Raw genomic sequence first — 18,017 nt, 5'->3', positions numbered from 1 at the left:
GCTCTTTCACTTTATGGTATTTTGCGACAAAATTGCTTTGACAGTCTTCGGAGTGTTAAGTGTTTCTACTATATTTAATGATGCCTGAAAAAATTTTCGCAGTCTTACTTATTCTGTCCGTTGGCTGAGGTATTGTCTTTTCTCCCACAGTAATCTTAAAGAATAAATACGAAAAGTCCTGTGGTGCATTCTAGAAAGGAGTAATGTGTTGTAACGTTTCCCCTCTGATGTAGAATATCTACCAGTTTAAATTGATTAGAATTGGTCTGTCCTTTCTTTTGGAAAGCATAGCGCTACAGCAATCTAAGCACATACATATGTATGTACTGAAACAAGTCTACAGATTGAAAATTGGTTTTAAGACATCGATATTTTCTAAACATAAATTCAATAAATTCTGGAGCCAGTGCGGTTAAATTGAAGAAGTGATCCATGGTAACCGTCGTATCTATAATAGTTATGTGACAAGCAGGGGTCGCATGGCGAGAACTCCAGCTGTAAGAGGCAATGTGTAGGTCACTTCTGCTATGCAACTCTGAGTACGTCCACAATTCACTCGATCTATAGTCTTACTAATTTTATGTAGCGAGGTCTCATACACCGAAAAGATTTTCGCGAAAACGTTAAATGACGGAGACCAAGAGAAATAGGCAAATAGATATTGGATGGACTCCTTGTCGTAAGATTCTCAAACAGAAATTGAAGCTAGAACCAATAATTGCATTAAGCCTTGCCATAGAGGCGGAACTGCTAATTATGTGTTGACTACTTGGAAGCACTAAAGCCAGAACCATTCCCGGTAAGTATGAAGTCAAAAGCAGATCTTAATATGGCATCACCCATTTAATTCCCACAACAGCCGGGCCTACGTTACCGGAATACTGCCAGATTCCATCCGGCCAAGGTCTGTTCCGTCGACATCCTAACCCTGATTGGATTGATAGGTAATTACGCCATCCATGAATAAATGTTGACTGCTCTGAATGTAATGCTTAGTATATCATTGCAATGCATTTGAGTTTGGTTTCATTTATGACGGAACAAATCTTAATCCTAACTGTTTATCAACACTACGACAAGCGGATCCACGTAACCGAAACGGACCTGGTTTTTATCTGACCAAAGACTGTCAACTTGGCAGAATAGTACCGCTACAACAATAATACCAACATCGATAGGATCACATCAGTATTTGCATTAGTTTCCATTGCTTGGTCAGGCGTTAAATATGATGTTAAATTTTGTCGGGCTGAAAATAAATTGCAGCAATTGGTCCCTTATACCTGGTCGTCAATCCAAATATTCGCTGTAGTTACCGGAGAACATCCAAAATTTTAAATACTTTCTAATCCTTCAACAGATATACATACATATGTATGTATACTCTTTATACCCTGAACAGGGTACATTAAGTCTGCCATGAAGTTTGTAACACCGGTCGGAAGTTGAAGTTTGTGTAACGTCGCTCACCCTATAAAGTATATATTTAAATAGTCAGTATGTTGAGCTGAGTCGATTTAGCCATGTCCGTCTGTCTGTCTGCCTGTCCGTCTGTCTGTATATATACGAACTAGTCCCTCAGATATCGTTTTGAAATTTTGTGAACTTCATTTTCTCTTCAAGAAACTGCTCTTTTATCGGAACTGCCGATATCGGACCACTATAACTTATAGCTGCCATACAAACTGAACGATCGGAATCTAGTGCTGGTATGGAAAACTTTTGCATTTGACAAGATACTATATACTATATTCACGACGTTTGGTATGAGTTATTGTTCATAGCAATAATGTAACCTTCGAAGAAATTGTTCACATAACACATAGTTACTAAAAGAAATGCCCCTGTGAAGGGTATATTAGCTTCGGTGCAGTCGAAGCTAACGTTTTTTCTTGTTTTCAAGTGGACTTAATGTTACTGGTTTGAAAGACTCATCCCCTGTTCCAGAAATATGTTTGGAATTGCAAACTTTATTTTTCGTAACTTTTTTCATCTTTATGAAAATCCCATAAATATTACTTCACGTTGGTTTTTGTCGGTGTGTTTTTGTCTCTTGTTCCTAAAATACAAATTTGTAACAAAAAATACATCAATATTTAGATTTCGGCAAAAATTCTCGATTTTGAGGTTTCAATGATTTCGAAATTAGCGCCATCTATTTGCCACGGAGTTTATTTTATCGAGACGGTGAGTTCAACTACATTGAAAATCTTCTTTTCAATAATTTCAACGTAATTTGTTTCAGTCGAATCGGCAATCGAAGGTATTTCCGTCATTAAGGCGGTACGGTTCCGATTACTTTGGCGGAGGGGTAGTACACTCCTTTCTGCATTGGCGGCCTTCGCGCCGGGGAGACCGAAATACTTTCGCGTAGCACTCCTTTTTGAGTTTTCGTTATAAAATAATTAAATATTGATTATTATATCTGACAGCGGTTTCCATTTATTTTTAACGATACGTTGTTTTGTGTTTTAGATGACAATATATATTATTATATTATTATATAATAATTATTATATGATACATATCGTTATATCATTATATAATATTACTTATTTGTTTATTAAATTTAAAAAATATTCCTATGCATGAAAAGAGGAATTTCAGCGAATTGCCTTGTTATCGTATGGCAGCGCTCCAATTCGTCGTAATTGTTAGCACATAAATGTTGTTTATGATGTAAATTTTAATTTAAAGATTTCTTACATAAGAAATGCGCAAAAAGCACAAATTTTTCATTGATTTAAATGTTTATGGCTTAATTTAATTAATTTGATGTGAAAAATGTGCGTAGGGTGTGTAAAACGTGGCGAAATACCTTCATGAAATGTTCGAATTTTGGGAATTTTTGAACTTTAAGGTCGAATATCTCGTAAACTAAGCATTTAGACTTCCTCTTTCCAACTGTACCTTCAGATCGCGGCGCCAAAGAAATCCGAATTGCGCCTGTAAGGCGACTAGTATACTATAGTTGCCTGCCTGCTACTAATGGTTGCTGTAACCGTTTTATATATAACTACTAAGAACATTAAGTGCAACAAGAACCACAATATTCAATAAGATGTAAAATTAATTTGATATATAATAGTTATGAATTAGTTATTTTTAAATTATTATTTTAGTTTTATTTACATATATGTTTTCGTTTTTATGAAAAAAAATTAAATAAATGAATTCATGAATTAAAAAAAATTGGTAATTATTTCTAATAATGTGAAACGTCTACATTGTTCTGGAATGGTACAGATCCTTCATTTATAAAATAGTTAGCAAGTCTTTCCCGAAATTTAAACGCATTTGAATGACCTCTACGCGTGACAATCGATAATTGAAAATACGTTTCGTGTTGGTTAGATTAGCTCCGGGAAACGGGCGCATTAAATGACTTCGTAATGGGAATGCAGCATCTTCAACGAAAAAGTAAGGAAAAGGTTCCGGTGACACGTCAGACAGTGGCACAGGTGATGGCAAAAGCAGAGTGTTTTGTATTAATGCATGGCCGAATGGAATACCTAACAATTGTAAGAAAAGTACATACATATATACATAAATTTGTATATTAATTTGCAATACACTACCAATCAACTTACTTGTCTTTTTCAAGGATTTCCATACTAAATTCAGGAGCAAATTATAGACGTCCGCAGGCATCCTTGTATGCAAAAAATGTTGTTCTGGTTCGCTGTTTTTTATTACTAGAAAAGTTTTAACTTGTAATCACAAAAGCCCTAGTTTTTATTGATTGGGCGCATTTTATATCTTCTCTTTCCTTTTCGGCTTTTATACTTTTTATATAAAGCATATAAAGAGTACAATTCGCACAACTCTAAAAACATTTCATATTCAATATTGTCTACTTCCATATTGCTGCTGACACAATGTGGTAAAACGCAATAATCAGCCGTCTTTGTTTGTTTTCATTTGAACAATGTTGCCATTGCTCAATACGCATATAGAGTTTTGTACACATCTATGTTTTCAATTACAATTTTTTATAATATAAAATATCAAAACTGAAAACAAACTATTAAGAATAGTTTATATATTTATAAATAATAGCATTCGACTCTGATTTTGATTTATTTTAACAAAATTTCAAACATATTGAAGACAACTTTTATAATTACTACAGTATATTGAGATTGGCAACCCTGCGTTGTGAGGAGCAATCAGCTGACACGTTTCTACGGCAGAAATCCAAATACCGTGGATTCCTACGGCATCCTACGGCAAAGAGAGAAGGGAGTAGCGTTTTTCGCTGTTCACTTACATTGCGTGCCTATAAGATAGGTCGTATCAGCTGACACGGGTCTATGTTTCGACTGTTTGAGCCATGGATATCCATGTTTTGCGCTATAAGGAAGACAATTGAGAAAGAGAGCAGCGTTTTTCGCTGTTTGCGCTATACTTTATCTATAGGGGTATTCTCTTGCTCTTGCAAAACCCGGTGCACGGTGCAAGCATTGCAGATTTACAACGGCACGGGGATGTTCGAGTCTCAATCACTGCGGCAGTATAGCAAGGCATCATATTCGACGCAAAAATGTTGCAATATAAGTATCAGCTGAGTATCTGCAGAAAAACAACACTGTCGCAATATTGCCGCAGTTATTTCGGTTGCTTGAACATCCCCTAACGCCTCTGGCCTGACTAAACTTAAATGTGCAACAACAAAACAACACCAAATGGATTTCACACCAATTTTTATTGTATTTATTTTGTTATTTTTCTTCAAAGTATATGTATTGTTTTAAATCATTTTAAATTCACTTAAGCCTCATTTGATTATGAGAACTTGTTTCATTATTTTTTCCTGCATATATTTTTTTACATTTTCTTGTAAATGTCATTTGAAGTCTGGGCGCACAGATTATAGAAATGTGCTGTTGTTATTGTATTAAAGAGATACTGATAGTTTGTGCCAGTCGCATTGTTGGGCGCATGGATAGATGAAACTAACTTAGGACTACACATACAATAGACGCTATGTGTGACGATATTTAGGCTACATTTAGAGTGCAAATACGCGTTTTATACAGGGCAAAATTAGTATAAATATAAATAAGTTTTTTTGATCACAAATTCCTTTTGCAAAAGCACACGCTCAATTAATTGATGCACGTAGCAAACAAAAAAATGTCAAAGAAAATTGAAGTTTTCTTGTCTTTCTTTCACGACTCTTCCGAAAGCGTGCACTTTTGATTTCAAGTAATTTAACTTGTTTCTTTTTTTTGTTACTGAAAGAAATGCAGATTTAGATTTGTAAAACATTTAAAACGTAAACTGACTTAAATCTCACTATTAATTATTTGCTAGGTTTAGCGTAATTTCTGTTCAAACCAGAAAATCCAACACAACAAGCACTTCCACGTGATTGTAGAATTGGCTTTTGGTTTAATATTAGTAGTTATATTTAAGTAAAACTGCATTTAAATGAGAAATTAATATTAATAACTTATAACCTAGCATTATTTGTAAATTTAATCAAAACGCGTATGCTGTCTGCCGCCGCCACTACTACTGCTGGCTGCGTTGCGGTTACCGTAACTGTTTTCGCCGCTGTTGCCATTGTTATTGCTGTAACCGTTGCTGCGACCGCCGGCAAATCCTCCGCCGCTGTTGCCGCCATAACCGCCACCGTAGCCGCGGCCACCGCCATTACCGCCGCCTCCGATAGCACCCTTTCGGAAGGTGCCATTGAAGCGCGAGTTGCCGCCACCACCACCATAACGGGAACGGCCGCCATCAAATCCACGGTTACTACGCGCCATACCTTCTAGCGCAGGATTAATTTCCTTTAAAGAGAATAAACATGGTCGAATTAGAAACATAAAATTAGATGTAATTTCGGTGAACTAGTAGAATTATAGTCTTTTGGTTTTTATCTGAATCTAACTAAAAATAATGTTTACCTGATTAGCCTCTCGTAAAACATCAACCAGCGCTCTTGATTGTTTGGCATTATTTTTGGTGAAGAATGCATATGAAGTGCCTTTTGTGTTGGAACGTCCTGTACGTCCGATTCTATGAATATAATCCTCCGACGATTGTGGGTAATCGAAGTTAATCACATATTTGATACCGTCCACATCTATAGTACACATTAGTTAAGTGTATTTGTGGTGGAATGTAAAAAATCGAAAGTTAGTCAAATGTTGTTTGAAACAAAAGTTTAATAGCAGTAGAAAACAACAAATATAGGTCGGGTACACCAAAGGATTGTCGACATTTGCAAAGTAGAGCACTGTTTTTCATTCAATTTAAATTCACTTTTAAAGATAATTTTTTGTTTGCGGTTATTTATTAGAATGTGTTATTTTTTGTTTACTTTTCATCAATTATGAGCATTAAAATAAATTAAACTAAAAGATACAGTGGACTTAAAATGTACTTTACCTTCAAATAGTCGATTTATATTCACACTCTTCTCTCGTCCCGTTCAGCGAAACGAGTGGAAGAGCATGTGGTAAAACTTTAAATATAGTTAGGGCATTTTCCCTCTAATCTGTCTCCCTTTTTCTCTCAATCAACATTAATTGGACACAGGATGGACGAACGATGCAGCTCGATTCCGCACGAGTTTCGAGTTAAATGCGTCTCGAGTGGAGTTCAGCGCACATCCAACTATTTGGTGGTAGAGTTTGTGCGCCGCTCGCCGACGTCGTGCATCCATCACCCAATGTTCAGGTAAAACCACTACCGCAGGCATGTTGACAAAGAGTAGTTTTCTTCATTTAACTATGACGGCCAGTAAATGTCCGTCGATTTCTCCACACTTCACCATTATATTAATATGCATATCCTCCAATTTTTATACAAACAAATCCACGTTGCAAATGTGTCCTTTGTCGGCGGTATTGCGAAGCGTTTGTGGCACTTTCTAAGCTACGTTTTGCCTTTCACGAACTTTCGGCATTTCATGGAATGTGAATGTGTTGTTCAAGAATCCGTAGACGACGACGACGCTTTTTTCTGGACGTGCAGCAAATGATGAACTGGTGTTCTGTGATGTCCATGGTAGGGTTAGAACAACAGCAACAGCTTCTCAACATTTGTTTATTGTCCAAAAGAAGGTCGCCACCAGCTCGTTTGATACAACCTTTCCTTATATCGAATGAGTAAGGCAAAACATTTTCGATGCCGTGCCACGTTACAACAACCGATCTTTTTACCGCGAATACGCGTTGAACAGGATCAAAAATTGCCAGCAAAAATGATATCGGATCACTTTAAATATTTAAAATTTAATCATAAATGTTTTTCTTTTTTTTTACGCGCAATGACCCTGTTCCTTGCGAGAATATAATTAATTTTTACAATGTCGATACGATTCAGCCAAAGAACACATGCGATAATTATAGCGATTGTAGGATGGACATGCATTTAGTTGTATGAAGTTTCTCTTAATTGCCTGCGTGTGATTTAACGCGACTCCTTAAAACGTATCAGCCAAAAAAATTCACAAAAAGTACTAACGAAAGAATTTATTGGATTTATATAATCTGCCCTTTCGATTGGCGTTTGTTTAATACTGTGAAAATTCCTATATTTATTTTCCATTTTCGAAATTGGTATTGTTTAGTTTCGAAAAATACTATCACTTTAAATAAAAGATAGCAGAGGCCACATTTGCTGCATGATGATAGGGATATTGTGTACCGCAGAACTCTTTATGCACATTGCCGAATTAGGAGGAAACCCATGTTTTATTTTTTCTTGTAAGGCAATTTTTATACAAAACACAAAATAAATAAAAAATTACACGACGACGCGACATACGTTTCGCGTGTTAATGACGATTGTTTCTGCCTTTTATTTTTTTGTAGTCTGGAGTATTTATTTGTGTATACGCTAAGTTGCACTGAAACGCTTTTTCGCACAGGTTGTACGTGTTATATAAGCGTATCCATCTGCTGTTGCGTATTATATCTCTCCTCAAATGTGCAATAACGATGCGTGCAAACGTGTGGCAGCAGGTGGTTCGACGACATCCCTCTTTTGCATCGGAATGTATAGACAAAGTGCTGCCGCCACAGTCGCACATTTCATTCAGCTTTTATAGAAACGCTCCGTTCAAAGAGCTTTTCGGCGGATACTTTTGCGAAAAAATTCAAGAGTTCACTTATCAACGCAATCCTAGTGAATTGCGTCATTTCAAAAGATGATCATTTTATCCCCACCATACTACAATAATCGGCCTCTGTAAACGAAAAGAATTAGGAGAATAGATTTGGGGGAAAAGAAGGGAAAAATTCCAAATTGATTAATATGTCTTTTATCAGAGTTATGATGACTTATTTGTCACTAAAGCTAAAGTGAATTTTGGACAACTGGTTCGAGTAAATTTAGGATCTATCGTTCAAGCATTTTCAGATGCCTAGGGGCATTAGATGTAATGGAGTAGCTACTTACAATTGTTATTACTGAAATACGTGATTGCAAATGTTCAGACCATTTTTAATTCTTGTCAAAACAATTTAAAATATTTTGCAATCACGATTCTCAAGTAAATTTTGTAAATGTAAATAATAATAATAAAATAAATATGAAAATGATTTCCAAATAAAATGATATTGGCAGCGAGTGCAACTGGTAAAACTTACCCAAACCACGCGCAGCGACATCAGTTGCTACCAGAATGTTCGACTTTCCAGATCGGAATTCACGTAAGACGTAATCACGTTCCGACTGTGACTTGTCGCCGTGAATGGCGCCGCAGCGCACACCGAAGCTACGAATGAAGCGAACTAAGTTGTCCACGCGACGTTTGGTCTCCACAAAGATTATGATCTTGCCTGGGTTTTCGCTGGTATCATAAATTTCCGAAAGCAAAGACTTTAATCTGAAATTTAAAGAAAAAATGATGTTCATTAGTAATTAATGTATAATCAAACATTTCAAAACTGTTGGCAAAATGATCTTGGGACATGCATTTTATTCAAGTTGTCGCACTTACTTGTCTTCCTTGTCATGTTCTTCACAAACGTCAACGACTTGGCGGATATTGTGATTTGCCGATAATTCCAGAGAACCGATGTTTATTTGAATGTAGTTGCCGAGAAAATCTTCAGCCAACTGCTTAACTTCTTTAGGCCAAGTGGCAGACCACATAAGTGTCTGGCGATCGGGGCGAATCTGTGACAGAATCTTGCGTATTTGGGGCTCAAAACCCATATCTAACATACGATCAGCTTCATCCAATACCAAATATGTACAACGCTTCAAGTTGGTGGCATTCATTGCAAGAAAATCAATTAAACGACCTGGGGTGGCAATGACGATTTCACAGCCACGCTGCAAGTCGCGCATTTGACCTCCTTTTGGAGCCCCACCAAAAACGCATGTGTTTCGTACGTACGATGCAGAGCCAAATTCAGTGGCAACTTGTTGAATCTGTTGTGCCAATTCTCGTGTGGGCGCCAAGACCAAAGCTATGGGCCCATCTCCACGCTCTAATGGTTTCTGGTTGTTAATATGTACGATCGCTGGTAAGATGTACCCTAGGGTTTTGCCGGATCCAGTTTGTGCAATACCGACAAAATTGGAACCACTCATAGCAATTGGCCAACCTTGTGCCTGAATAGCTGTTGGCGCCTTATAACCCTGACGACGTACTTCCTTCATTACATAGTCAGGAAAATAAGCTTCGCTGAAGTCTTGAATTGGGTTAGGGGCATTTCCACGGATGGTAATTTCATGTTCGTCCCTATAACGTTGTACTTCATATGGGGAACGGTTCGCAACAATGGGGTGTTCCTCATAAAAATTCTTTTTGAATGGTGTGAGATTTGAGAAGTCGACATTTCCGAGGGTAAGATCTTGGGTACCCCCACGATTGCCTCCTCCATATCCACCACCGAAACCACTTCCGCCACCATAGCCTCCGCTACCTCCACGTCCGCCACCACCACCTCCGCGATTCTTGTCAACACGACCGTTTCGCACACCGTGGAAATCACCTCCACCACCGCCAGCGCCTCCATTGCGCATGCCACCACCTCCCTGTCTGGCATGACGATCATCTCCACCACGTGCACCACGACCGCCAAAGTTCCTATCATGAGGTGCCCTAAAATAAATAGTATACTTGAAAAAATCGACTATATATTTTCATAACTTTAATGCCAATATAACATGTGATATATTTCACTGGTCGGAGAAGCTACTGTCAGCTACCTTTTACGTTTGTTCTGTGTTTTCGAATGATTCATTTTAGAATTTTACTAAACAAAAATCACAATTGTAAATATTGCTTCGACGTAACAATTAATTTTGAAATTTTTAAACTCTCTCACAAAAGCGAATTATAAAAATGTGAATCAACATGGAAAAATTTTCTTTTTTGGAATGTCAATTATTGAGTGTACGTTAAGCGCTAAAACTACTCAATTAAATCCAATATCCGAAATTTCACTGATTCTAATATTCGAAAATCTACCGTTTTATAGTAAAATTCTTGAAGACTATTTCGTTTCGTGCACAATAATTGTTTGGTAATATAACACTAAATGTGCAATCAAAGAGCAATCTTGAACAATCGCGGCTAATCAATAAGAATGGTAATTTGATTGCAATGTTCTTTTTTTCGTAAATTATATTACATCCGTACCTACCACTAAACAATAAATTACAACTGTTCGCTGCCAATCTGCACGCAAGCCAAAATATGGAAATAAAGCATGTTACTACAATTTTTACTGCTTACCGAAATTACAATTTATTTACTTTAACTGAGAATGATGAAAACGCAAACAGAAAACTGAAAGTCTTAAAGCATTGGGTAGCAACAGCACAGTAATTACCGAAATAAGTTCAAGCTTCGTATGAAGTTAGAAAATATAGATACATACATACATATAAACGAAGCCGAAAATGCGCAGTTGTAATGAAAAATCCGCAAATATTTGTAGAATTTATAAAGTTTAGCATTTTTTCGCTCTTTACTGCAAATACAGAAATACTTATAAATCTTTTTGTACACTAATTTATTTTAATAAACCATCGTAAGACTTTTTTCTCAAATAGGTGCCTTCTTTCACCTTTCGTGCCGCAACACGACGTTTCTCTATAGGTACATATATACATACACTCACACGCTGCGCTATCGAATTTATGTATACACCATTATAGAGAAATGAGAAACTGAAAATCAAAATGGACGACGTACTAACAGCAAAGCCTCGACCACGAATTGACCACATGATACATAAAACATATAAATGTATTAAAAAAAAATAATTAAAAATTTACTCACATTTCGTCTGGATCTATATACAAAGATGAATTTGTAAACGAGTGTCTATTGCTGGATTTTACCGAAAACTTTTGCTTTTCTGCAGGCGACGCTTCTCCTTCTACTAAATTTTCGCTCGACTTGTGAAAATACCTGTAGAAGCTACCGGAGTTAGTTATTCCACTTGAATTTGTTAAGAATGTTTTCTTAATCTGCTTATACTCCGCGAATACGTCCTTTCTGCTGCCTGCTGTAGGATCTTGATGATGAAAAGCAAAGCTCACTGGTTTTCTGTTGGTTAGAAAAAGAAAATGGCGACGTGCTATAGTACTCGTGGCAATTGTATGATTCTTGGCCGCTGGTAAAATCAATGAATTTTTTACACACGTCACGGCGGCTATTTGTGACGGTGCTCGGCTTTCACACGAGTTTTTCGCCAAACTTTGAACCAATATTTTAAACATTTTAACTGCACTAAATATTTTCACAAGCACATTTATTGGTTACAAAGCAGCAACACCCGTGGAAATGCACAGATTATAAAACGCGTTCTTACCTAACCTCGTCCAAAAGTGGAATGACGCATTGCACGATATTAGCGGAAAATTTTCCCGAAGCATTCCACAGGGTTGTAATTTATACCATAACAGAGTTGCTCATTCTTTCTATTGTGAATGAGCGAGAATACTAAACAAGAAGAAGAACTCTTAAAGATTTGAATATCAATATTTGTATAAAATAGTCACTTTTCACAAGTTTTTTTTAAAGGAGTTATCTATTATTTTACCAAAATCAATCAAATCTTGCCTTGTCTTGAAAAACTTCGTAATATATGTATGTATTGTTAAATATTCACAATCTGGTGCATTTAAAATGGTTTCGAATGAATGCATAAGGGCCGATTCATATACAACTTTCCTCGCTATGTTTCGTATTTATAATTAATCAACAAAACAAAGAAAGCAAGGGATATATGCCAGAACGAACGTATTGCTTTGCGTGCTACTCATTCAAAAAAGTTGAGAGCTTAGCTTGGCAAAACGTACAAAAAAAAAAGTTGTGCAACATCTAGCCTCTTACTGTAATGTTAGATCAACTCTCAACTTTTAGCATACTGCAAACGTATAGTAATTGTCTTTTGCGGCAAAAGTATAATGGAATACCAATATCGATTAGTAAAAGAAAAATAATAAATATTTGGATGTTGCGCAACGCATTCATTGTGGCATACCTACGTTACGTACTCCTTTTAGTAGAAGTACCCATTCTGGCGCCAGAAAACCAAAAGCTTACATCGAATTTTTATGTCAAAACACATTTGTCTTTTTATGTGAAAAAGCCATAACAACGCAGAATGTCATGGTTACCTAAAGTCGAATACAGAACGGGGCATCTCCTATCTCCCACCATACCTACCCATTCCGAGAATGATTATATCATGATAGCAAATGAATACACAAGAACATAGCCAACCTCAAAAGGCATGTATTTGGTTAGTGAACAGGTGACTTAACCGATAGGACGCTTGTATGGAAAGACCCTACTTGAAAAACTAATGATTCAAAAAAAATTCTATTCTTCATTAAAAAAAAAATTGTTAAAATAAATAATTACTAAAAGAAGAAAAACTCTATCATACGTGATTGAAAATATTTAATGTTCTTGAAACCTTAAAAATTATTTAACCATTAAAAAGTTATAGTTAATTCGGTTAGTATATTGCAAATCAATATGATTTAATATATTCAATAAATGTCTGGGAGAAACAGAATGATAACTATTCAGATATAATATTATCCAGATAAATACTATATTAATAACTGTTCGAGAATATTTTCATAGACCCAATAAATTGCAGAAACTTCTGTACATTCTCGCATGTCTGCCGTTCAAACAGCCATACAAATCGTTGATCTTCATACAGTCTGTTTTACTTATCGTCTTCCGCTGTCCTATACGAACTCCTGGCTGTAGTGGCGTCATGGTGGGCTTCTCCCCCTTCTTTTTGCTAAAGTAGAATTCGCCGTAATGCATTACAGAATTATAATCATAATCAAATGCATGTTTGCCCTTCTTTTTTGAAATTAACTTGAAATTTTTACGATATTTAGGCACAATATTCTCCCAATGAATTTTTACAAAGTTATCGCGATCCGCTCTTGACTGCTCGTGATAAATTCCGATCGCATGCATGAGCTCGTGCATAATGCGACCTTCGCTGCTGAAGCAATGCGCGCTAGTCTCGTCTGGTTGTTGCAGGGATACGACTTGTTCTCCACCACGTTTTCCTACATACGACCAACATCCTGCCGGCGCGTCATCTACTGGCGGCGTAATAAGTACGTAGTCCTCTTCCTCGCCATCATATGGTACGAAATTAACACAAGTCAAAGCATTGAACGTTTGTAGCGCACGTTCAATAGACATTCGTTCGTTGTTCGTATATAAATGGCTGATCTCGAAGGGGATGGTAGCGTTCGGCCACAGACGTTTTGGATGCTTCATGGGGTTAACGCCTAGTCTAAGCGATATATAAGTGTACGGGTCTATAGCGATATCACCTTGAAAGAGGCGTGGCATTGTTTCCGGATCATCCATTCCGGTTTCACTTTCATCCCAATCTTCTATATTGGAACCCAAGGGATCTAAAAATATATCCAAATGAAAATGTGTGTTTTCAGATTTTATACGACTTTAAGAATATTTCAGTTGAATTTGAAAATCATATTCTATGCAATTAATATAACTGTGAATGGTTTGTTTGTTATGGCTTTTCGATACGTATAATATTATGTTCAGACCGAAAATTTCAAAGATTAGATTACATTTAATCATTTCATAACCCAACAGTGTTCTCACTGCCGTTAGAAAGATCAAAAAACAGCTGTTATTGTCATTCATGAAGTCACATCGCTTAATATTTATCAAAAGAAAACATTGTCATATAGTATTTTGTAATAAAAGCCGTCTTTTTTCAAATATTTTCCATATAATAGAAATAGTGGATGCATTTTTTCATTTGTTAAGTCGATTTTCAGGTGAAATTAGATTCATTGCTTTAAAAAAATTTGTTTGTTTACATTTTTTCCCCTTTGTAGTGTCTAAATCAGCTGTGATAATGTAACAGATTTCCAATGTTGACAAATAGATGGCGCAAAATCAGAGTCGCACAGAGAGATTTTGCATGGATCAGTTTCAAATCATTTCAATGAAGTGATTTGGAACTGTCATTTTTGTATGGCGAAATCTTGATACATTTTTTAAGACCTTATATTATGTTCAGACCGAAAATTTCAAAGATTAGATTACATTTAATCATTTCATAACCCAACAGTGTTCTCACTGCCGTTAGAAAGATCAAAAAACAGCTGTTATTGTCATTCATGAAGTCACATCGCTTAATATTTATCAAAAGAAAACATTGTCATATAGTATTTTGTAATAAAAGCCGTCTTTTTTCAAATATTTTCCATATAATAGAAATAGTGGATGCATTTTTTCATTTGTTAAGTCGATTTTCAGGTGAAATTAGATTCATTGCTTTAAAAAAATTTGTTTGTTTACATTTTTTCCCCTTTGTAGTGTCTAAATCAGCTGTGATAATGTAACAGATTTCCAATGTTGACAAATAGATGGCGCAAAATCAGAGTCGCACAGAGAGATTTTACGTGGATCAGTTTCAAATCATTTCAATGAAGTGATTTGGAACTGTCATTTTTGTATGGCGAAATCTTGATAATTTTTTAAGATTAGTGGGATAATCTATTCAACAGCCGAAATCGTGTGATTAAGTGTCGGTCTGAACATAGTATTAGTGGGATAATCTATTCAACAGCCGAAATCGTGTGATTAAGTGTCGGTCTGAACATAGTATAAAATATATGCAGCGAAAAATTGTTCGCGAACAAATATTCGTTCGTTGCAAGAGATCGCGCGAACGGAAATGGCAAAACATTCAAAAACACGAATCGACGCGAGCAGGAGGACAATTCACAATGGCACTACAATTTCCCGCTTAGTTACTTTTTTCCAGTAAATATTTATTTCGTGACAGTTTATATAATGTGTGCAGACATTTTATTATTTATTTTTTGTAAGTTTTTATCTGATATTGCGATAAATATCCAAAATGGCAAATGCTGAGCTTATTCATTTCTTATTCAACATAAAAAACAGTGCTAAGAAGCAAAGTGAGCGGTATTTAGTGAATTTCCTCGATTTATGATAATTTAATTTCTGTTATATATTTTCTATTTTGTGTAACTCCGCATTTACACCTTTTCCAATATTAAAATATTTATTTTCAAAATAATTATATTAATATTTAAAGCATGTTGTGAAAATCAAATTGAAGGTAATTGTCAAAATATCAGATTTTCCGAAAAAGTGGTTCAATTTTGTTGGGAAATATCTTAAAATGAATGTTTCTAATGCCCGGTTTCACAGTCCATACTTAAGTTCCGTCCAAATAAAATCTTAGCATTGTTGTAGACATAGTAGACGTTTGCGTTCCACAGTCAACGCTTAGTTTCTATAATTTTTTTTTATGATATATGGCAACGATATGGGAAACATATGTTTTACAAATGTCATCCATAAAGGTAGGTTTGAAATATTTAAATTATAACAGACAAGACATAAATTTGCGAGGAAAGTTGTATCAAAAGTGAATGAAAACAACAAAAGAACCCCGAATTTCACCGCTAGAGAGTTTCAGGCACCTATTGGAACTGGTGGAAAAGTATAGTGCTGTCAGCGAATGCAAGCGGGAGGAAACTTGCTGGAACGGAGAGAAAGATGTCGCATGGCAGCGTATCGAAGATGATTTTAATTCACAGTGTCCATCTGGCTGCCATTGCAGTGAAAAAACATTGAAAAAAAGTATCTTAATCTGAAAAGTGAGGTAAGAAAGCGAGCTGCAGAGAATAAAAGATCTCTTTATTTAACTGGAGGATGACCACCATCAAAGAAAGTGTTAACTGAATTCGATGAAAAGCTTTTGAATGTGTTGCATGAGAAGTAAGTTAGTGGCATGCAGAGTGTGTATGACAATGATGTAATTGCCGTATTGAAAGTGAGTTTAACCACTTGATTTTATTTCCACGATATTTCAAATGTACGATTTCATAAATTCTCTAAAGTAGAACGCGTGAAATTAGAGGAAGATGCATTAGAAAGCATAGTGGATTTCGAAAACACGACTGAAGTGGAAAATGATGAAGGAATAAACGGTAAAGAATGTTAAAGAAAAAAATTATCAGAAACAAAATTATCAGAAATCCGTCAACGATTCGTTCAAAAGGCATGTTTTGGAGATATCTCAATCAAATGTTTCGAAAATTGGTTCAAGCGTATGAAAAGGTATATAGATCTTCTGAAAATTTACTAAATTGAATACCATACATACATATATTCTCCCGACAAACTCAACTACCATTTCATTGTCATGATTACTATTTTATAACTCGTCAAATCTTTGCGAAAAAGTAAATCAGTGTGGGCACAAACGGAAAAAATATCCGAGACCTGAATATCGCTCAAATATGTCAAACTAATGAATAATATATTAACGAAATTAATAAGTTTACCTGGGGCACTAACAAACTCGTGGTCGAACAAATCCACACCCATTGACTTGTATCTGGCGCTTATGTGAGAACCTTCTGCGCTTTGACACACGACACCGAAAGCGAGTAACAAGCACCACAATAGCCAAAAGTTATTTTTATTCTCACTTTCAGTCAACATACTGACGCTTCTCATAAACACTTTAAACTTTTGTAAACGCTCCAGAGGCCAATGTGGAAACTGTTGTAATTTGGCATAAAATTCGCAGTTTATGTAAATATGTTATGTAGTGACAAATGTTCGGACACTTGGTTAATTCGTAGCGATTTTTGTTTTTTCTCTTACTTCCAGCGATGTTACAATATAAGCTGTTAGCTCAGCGGCACAGCGCGATGGCTTGAGCGCAGGCGTATTGTCAGCGTAAACAAATGTGAGATGACTGCTTGATATGCCCGTAAATTAGTGCCAATTACTCGCGAACTAGCCGCAAAAGCGAAAAGTTAAATTGCGTAAAGAAAAACAATGATTTGGTATATGAGGCGACGTGCGGCCCGCGTTGAATACTGCACTGAATCACCTGCGATTTACGACTGAGACTGTCACTAGCCAACGATTAAGTTGGAATCACACTCGCATAAAATGCAAAACAGTCGGCCAAACAAAGTGACGACTGCGGCTTTTATAGCTTTAATGATGTGTTATATACACAATTAGCCATACATACATAGACATATACAGTTACATTGGTATTTATTTGGCCCAAAATTGTTTAGTTTTGTATAAAGCCGCAGTATTGACTCTCATAGTTGAATGCATTGAGCCTGCGATCAGGTGCGAACCTTCCAAACACCGAAAAGGAACGCTCAAACTATAAATTGCTGAAACAAAATGTGCGTGAGTTATCAAAAACATAAACAAATCGTTGTGCCAATGACTGCGCAAGCCGTTCGAAGCGAGTTGATTACTGGCAGCAATCGTCGCGCGTCGTCTCTTAAATGAGCGTCTCTGTTTCGGCTTATGGAACGCCAGCCACTATTTCTGCAATACAAACAAAAATAGGCCTTATGGTAGGTACGCAGGTATGTACATATGTATGTGTCACTGTGAAATGATACAACAAAACATTCAATTCATTACTTCTATGATGCCACAGTTTTCTTGATTTCCTTTCGGTATCCCGGAAAAGTCTAACGGTGTGATATCACAACCGTTGTGT

General features: G+C 36.2%; 2 protein-coding genes, 1 long non-coding RNA gene and 1 pseudogene across 5 annotated transcripts; 1 reads left to right on the top strand and 3 right to left on the bottom strand.

The window, feature by feature from the left end:
* Window positions 1-3,095: 3,095 nt before the first annotated feature.
* Window positions 3,096-4,215, bottom strand: LOC105232488 (uncharacterized). Its single transcript, XR_852832.4, has 2 exons — window positions 3,591-4,215; window positions 3,096-3,512 (listed from the first exon to the last, which is right to left on the bottom strand). It is a non-coding gene; the product is annotated as an uncharacterized LOC105232488 (long non-coding RNA).
* Window positions 4,216-4,686: 471 nt separating this feature from the next.
* LOC105232490 (ATP-dependent RNA helicase p62) lies at window positions 4,687-11,795 on the bottom strand. 3 transcript variants are annotated; one of them, XM_011214171.4, is made up of 5 exons: window positions 11,255-11,795; window positions 8,957-10,069; window positions 8,604-8,842; window positions 5,913-6,091; window positions 4,687-5,795 (listed from the first exon to the last, which is right to left on the bottom strand). In XM_011214171.4, exons 1-5 carry the CDS (start codon window positions 11,695-11,697, stop codon window positions 5,481-5,483), a joined length of 2,289 nt encoding a protein of 762 aa, XP_011212473.2. In that variant the 5' UTR covers window positions 11,698-11,795; the 3' UTR covers window positions 4,687-5,480. The 3 variants fall into 3 exon arrangements, with proteins under 3 accessions (XP_011212473.2, XP_011212474.3, XP_049306303.1); XM_011214172.4 differs by having other exon boundaries at window positions 8,957-10,054; window positions 11,255-11,774; XM_049450346.1 differs by lacking the exons at window positions 4,687-5,795; window positions 5,913-6,091 and adding an exon at window positions 7,466-8,200 and having other exon boundaries at window positions 11,255-11,777.
* A 938-nt stretch (window positions 11,796-12,733) lies between these two features.
* On the bottom strand, window positions 12,734-17,714 carry LOC105232492 (hatching enzyme 1.2). The gene is made up of 2 exons (XM_011214174.4): window positions 16,822-17,714; window positions 12,734-13,878 (listed from the first exon to the last, which is right to left on the bottom strand). Exons 1-2 carry the CDS (start codon window positions 16,994-16,996, stop codon window positions 13,070-13,072), a joined length of 984 nt encoding a protein of 327 aa, XP_011212476.2. The 5' UTR covers window positions 16,997-17,714; the 3' UTR covers window positions 12,734-13,069.
* LOC115066600 (uncharacterized) lies at window positions 15,505-16,478 on the top strand (annotated as a pseudogene).
* Window positions 17,715-18,017: the final 303 nt, after the last annotated feature.

The sequence above is a fragment of the Bactrocera dorsalis genome, chromosome 2 (genome assembly GCF_023373825.1).
Source record: "Bactrocera dorsalis isolate Fly_Bdor chromosome 2, ASM2337382v1, whole genome shotgun sequence".
NCBI classification, from domain to species: Eukaryota; Metazoa; Arthropoda; class Insecta; order Diptera; family Tephritidae; genus Bactrocera; species Bactrocera dorsalis.
Note: the sequence above shows the minus strand (reverse complement) of the source record. Positions and strands in the feature narration are given on the sequence as shown.

What these genes read in the sequence shown, in the direction of transcription:
- LOC105232492 (XM_011214174.4), bottom strand. Translation starts at nt 16,996, where the DNA reads ATGAGAAGCGTCAGTATGTTGACTGAAAGTGAGAATAAAAATAACTTT. An exon ending in CGAGTTTGTTAGTGCCCCAG is followed by an intron (nt 13,879 to 16,821) that starts GTAAACTTATTA and finishes ATATATTTTTAG; the next exon opens with ATCCCTTGGGTTCCAATATA.
- LOC105232490 (XM_011214171.4), bottom strand. Translation starts at nt 11,697, where the DNA reads ATGTTTAAAATATTGGTTCAAAGTTTGGCGAAAAACTCGTGTGAAAGC. An exon ending in TATATAGATCCAGACGAAAT is followed by an intron (nt 10,070 to 11,254) that starts GTGAGTAAATTT and finishes TATTTATTTTAG; the next exon opens with GGCACCTCATGATAGGAACT. An exon ending in GAACATGACAAGGAAGACAA is followed by an intron (nt 8,843 to 8,956) that starts GTAAGTGCGACA and finishes TTTAAATTTCAG; the next exon opens with ATTAAAGTCTTTGCTTTCGG.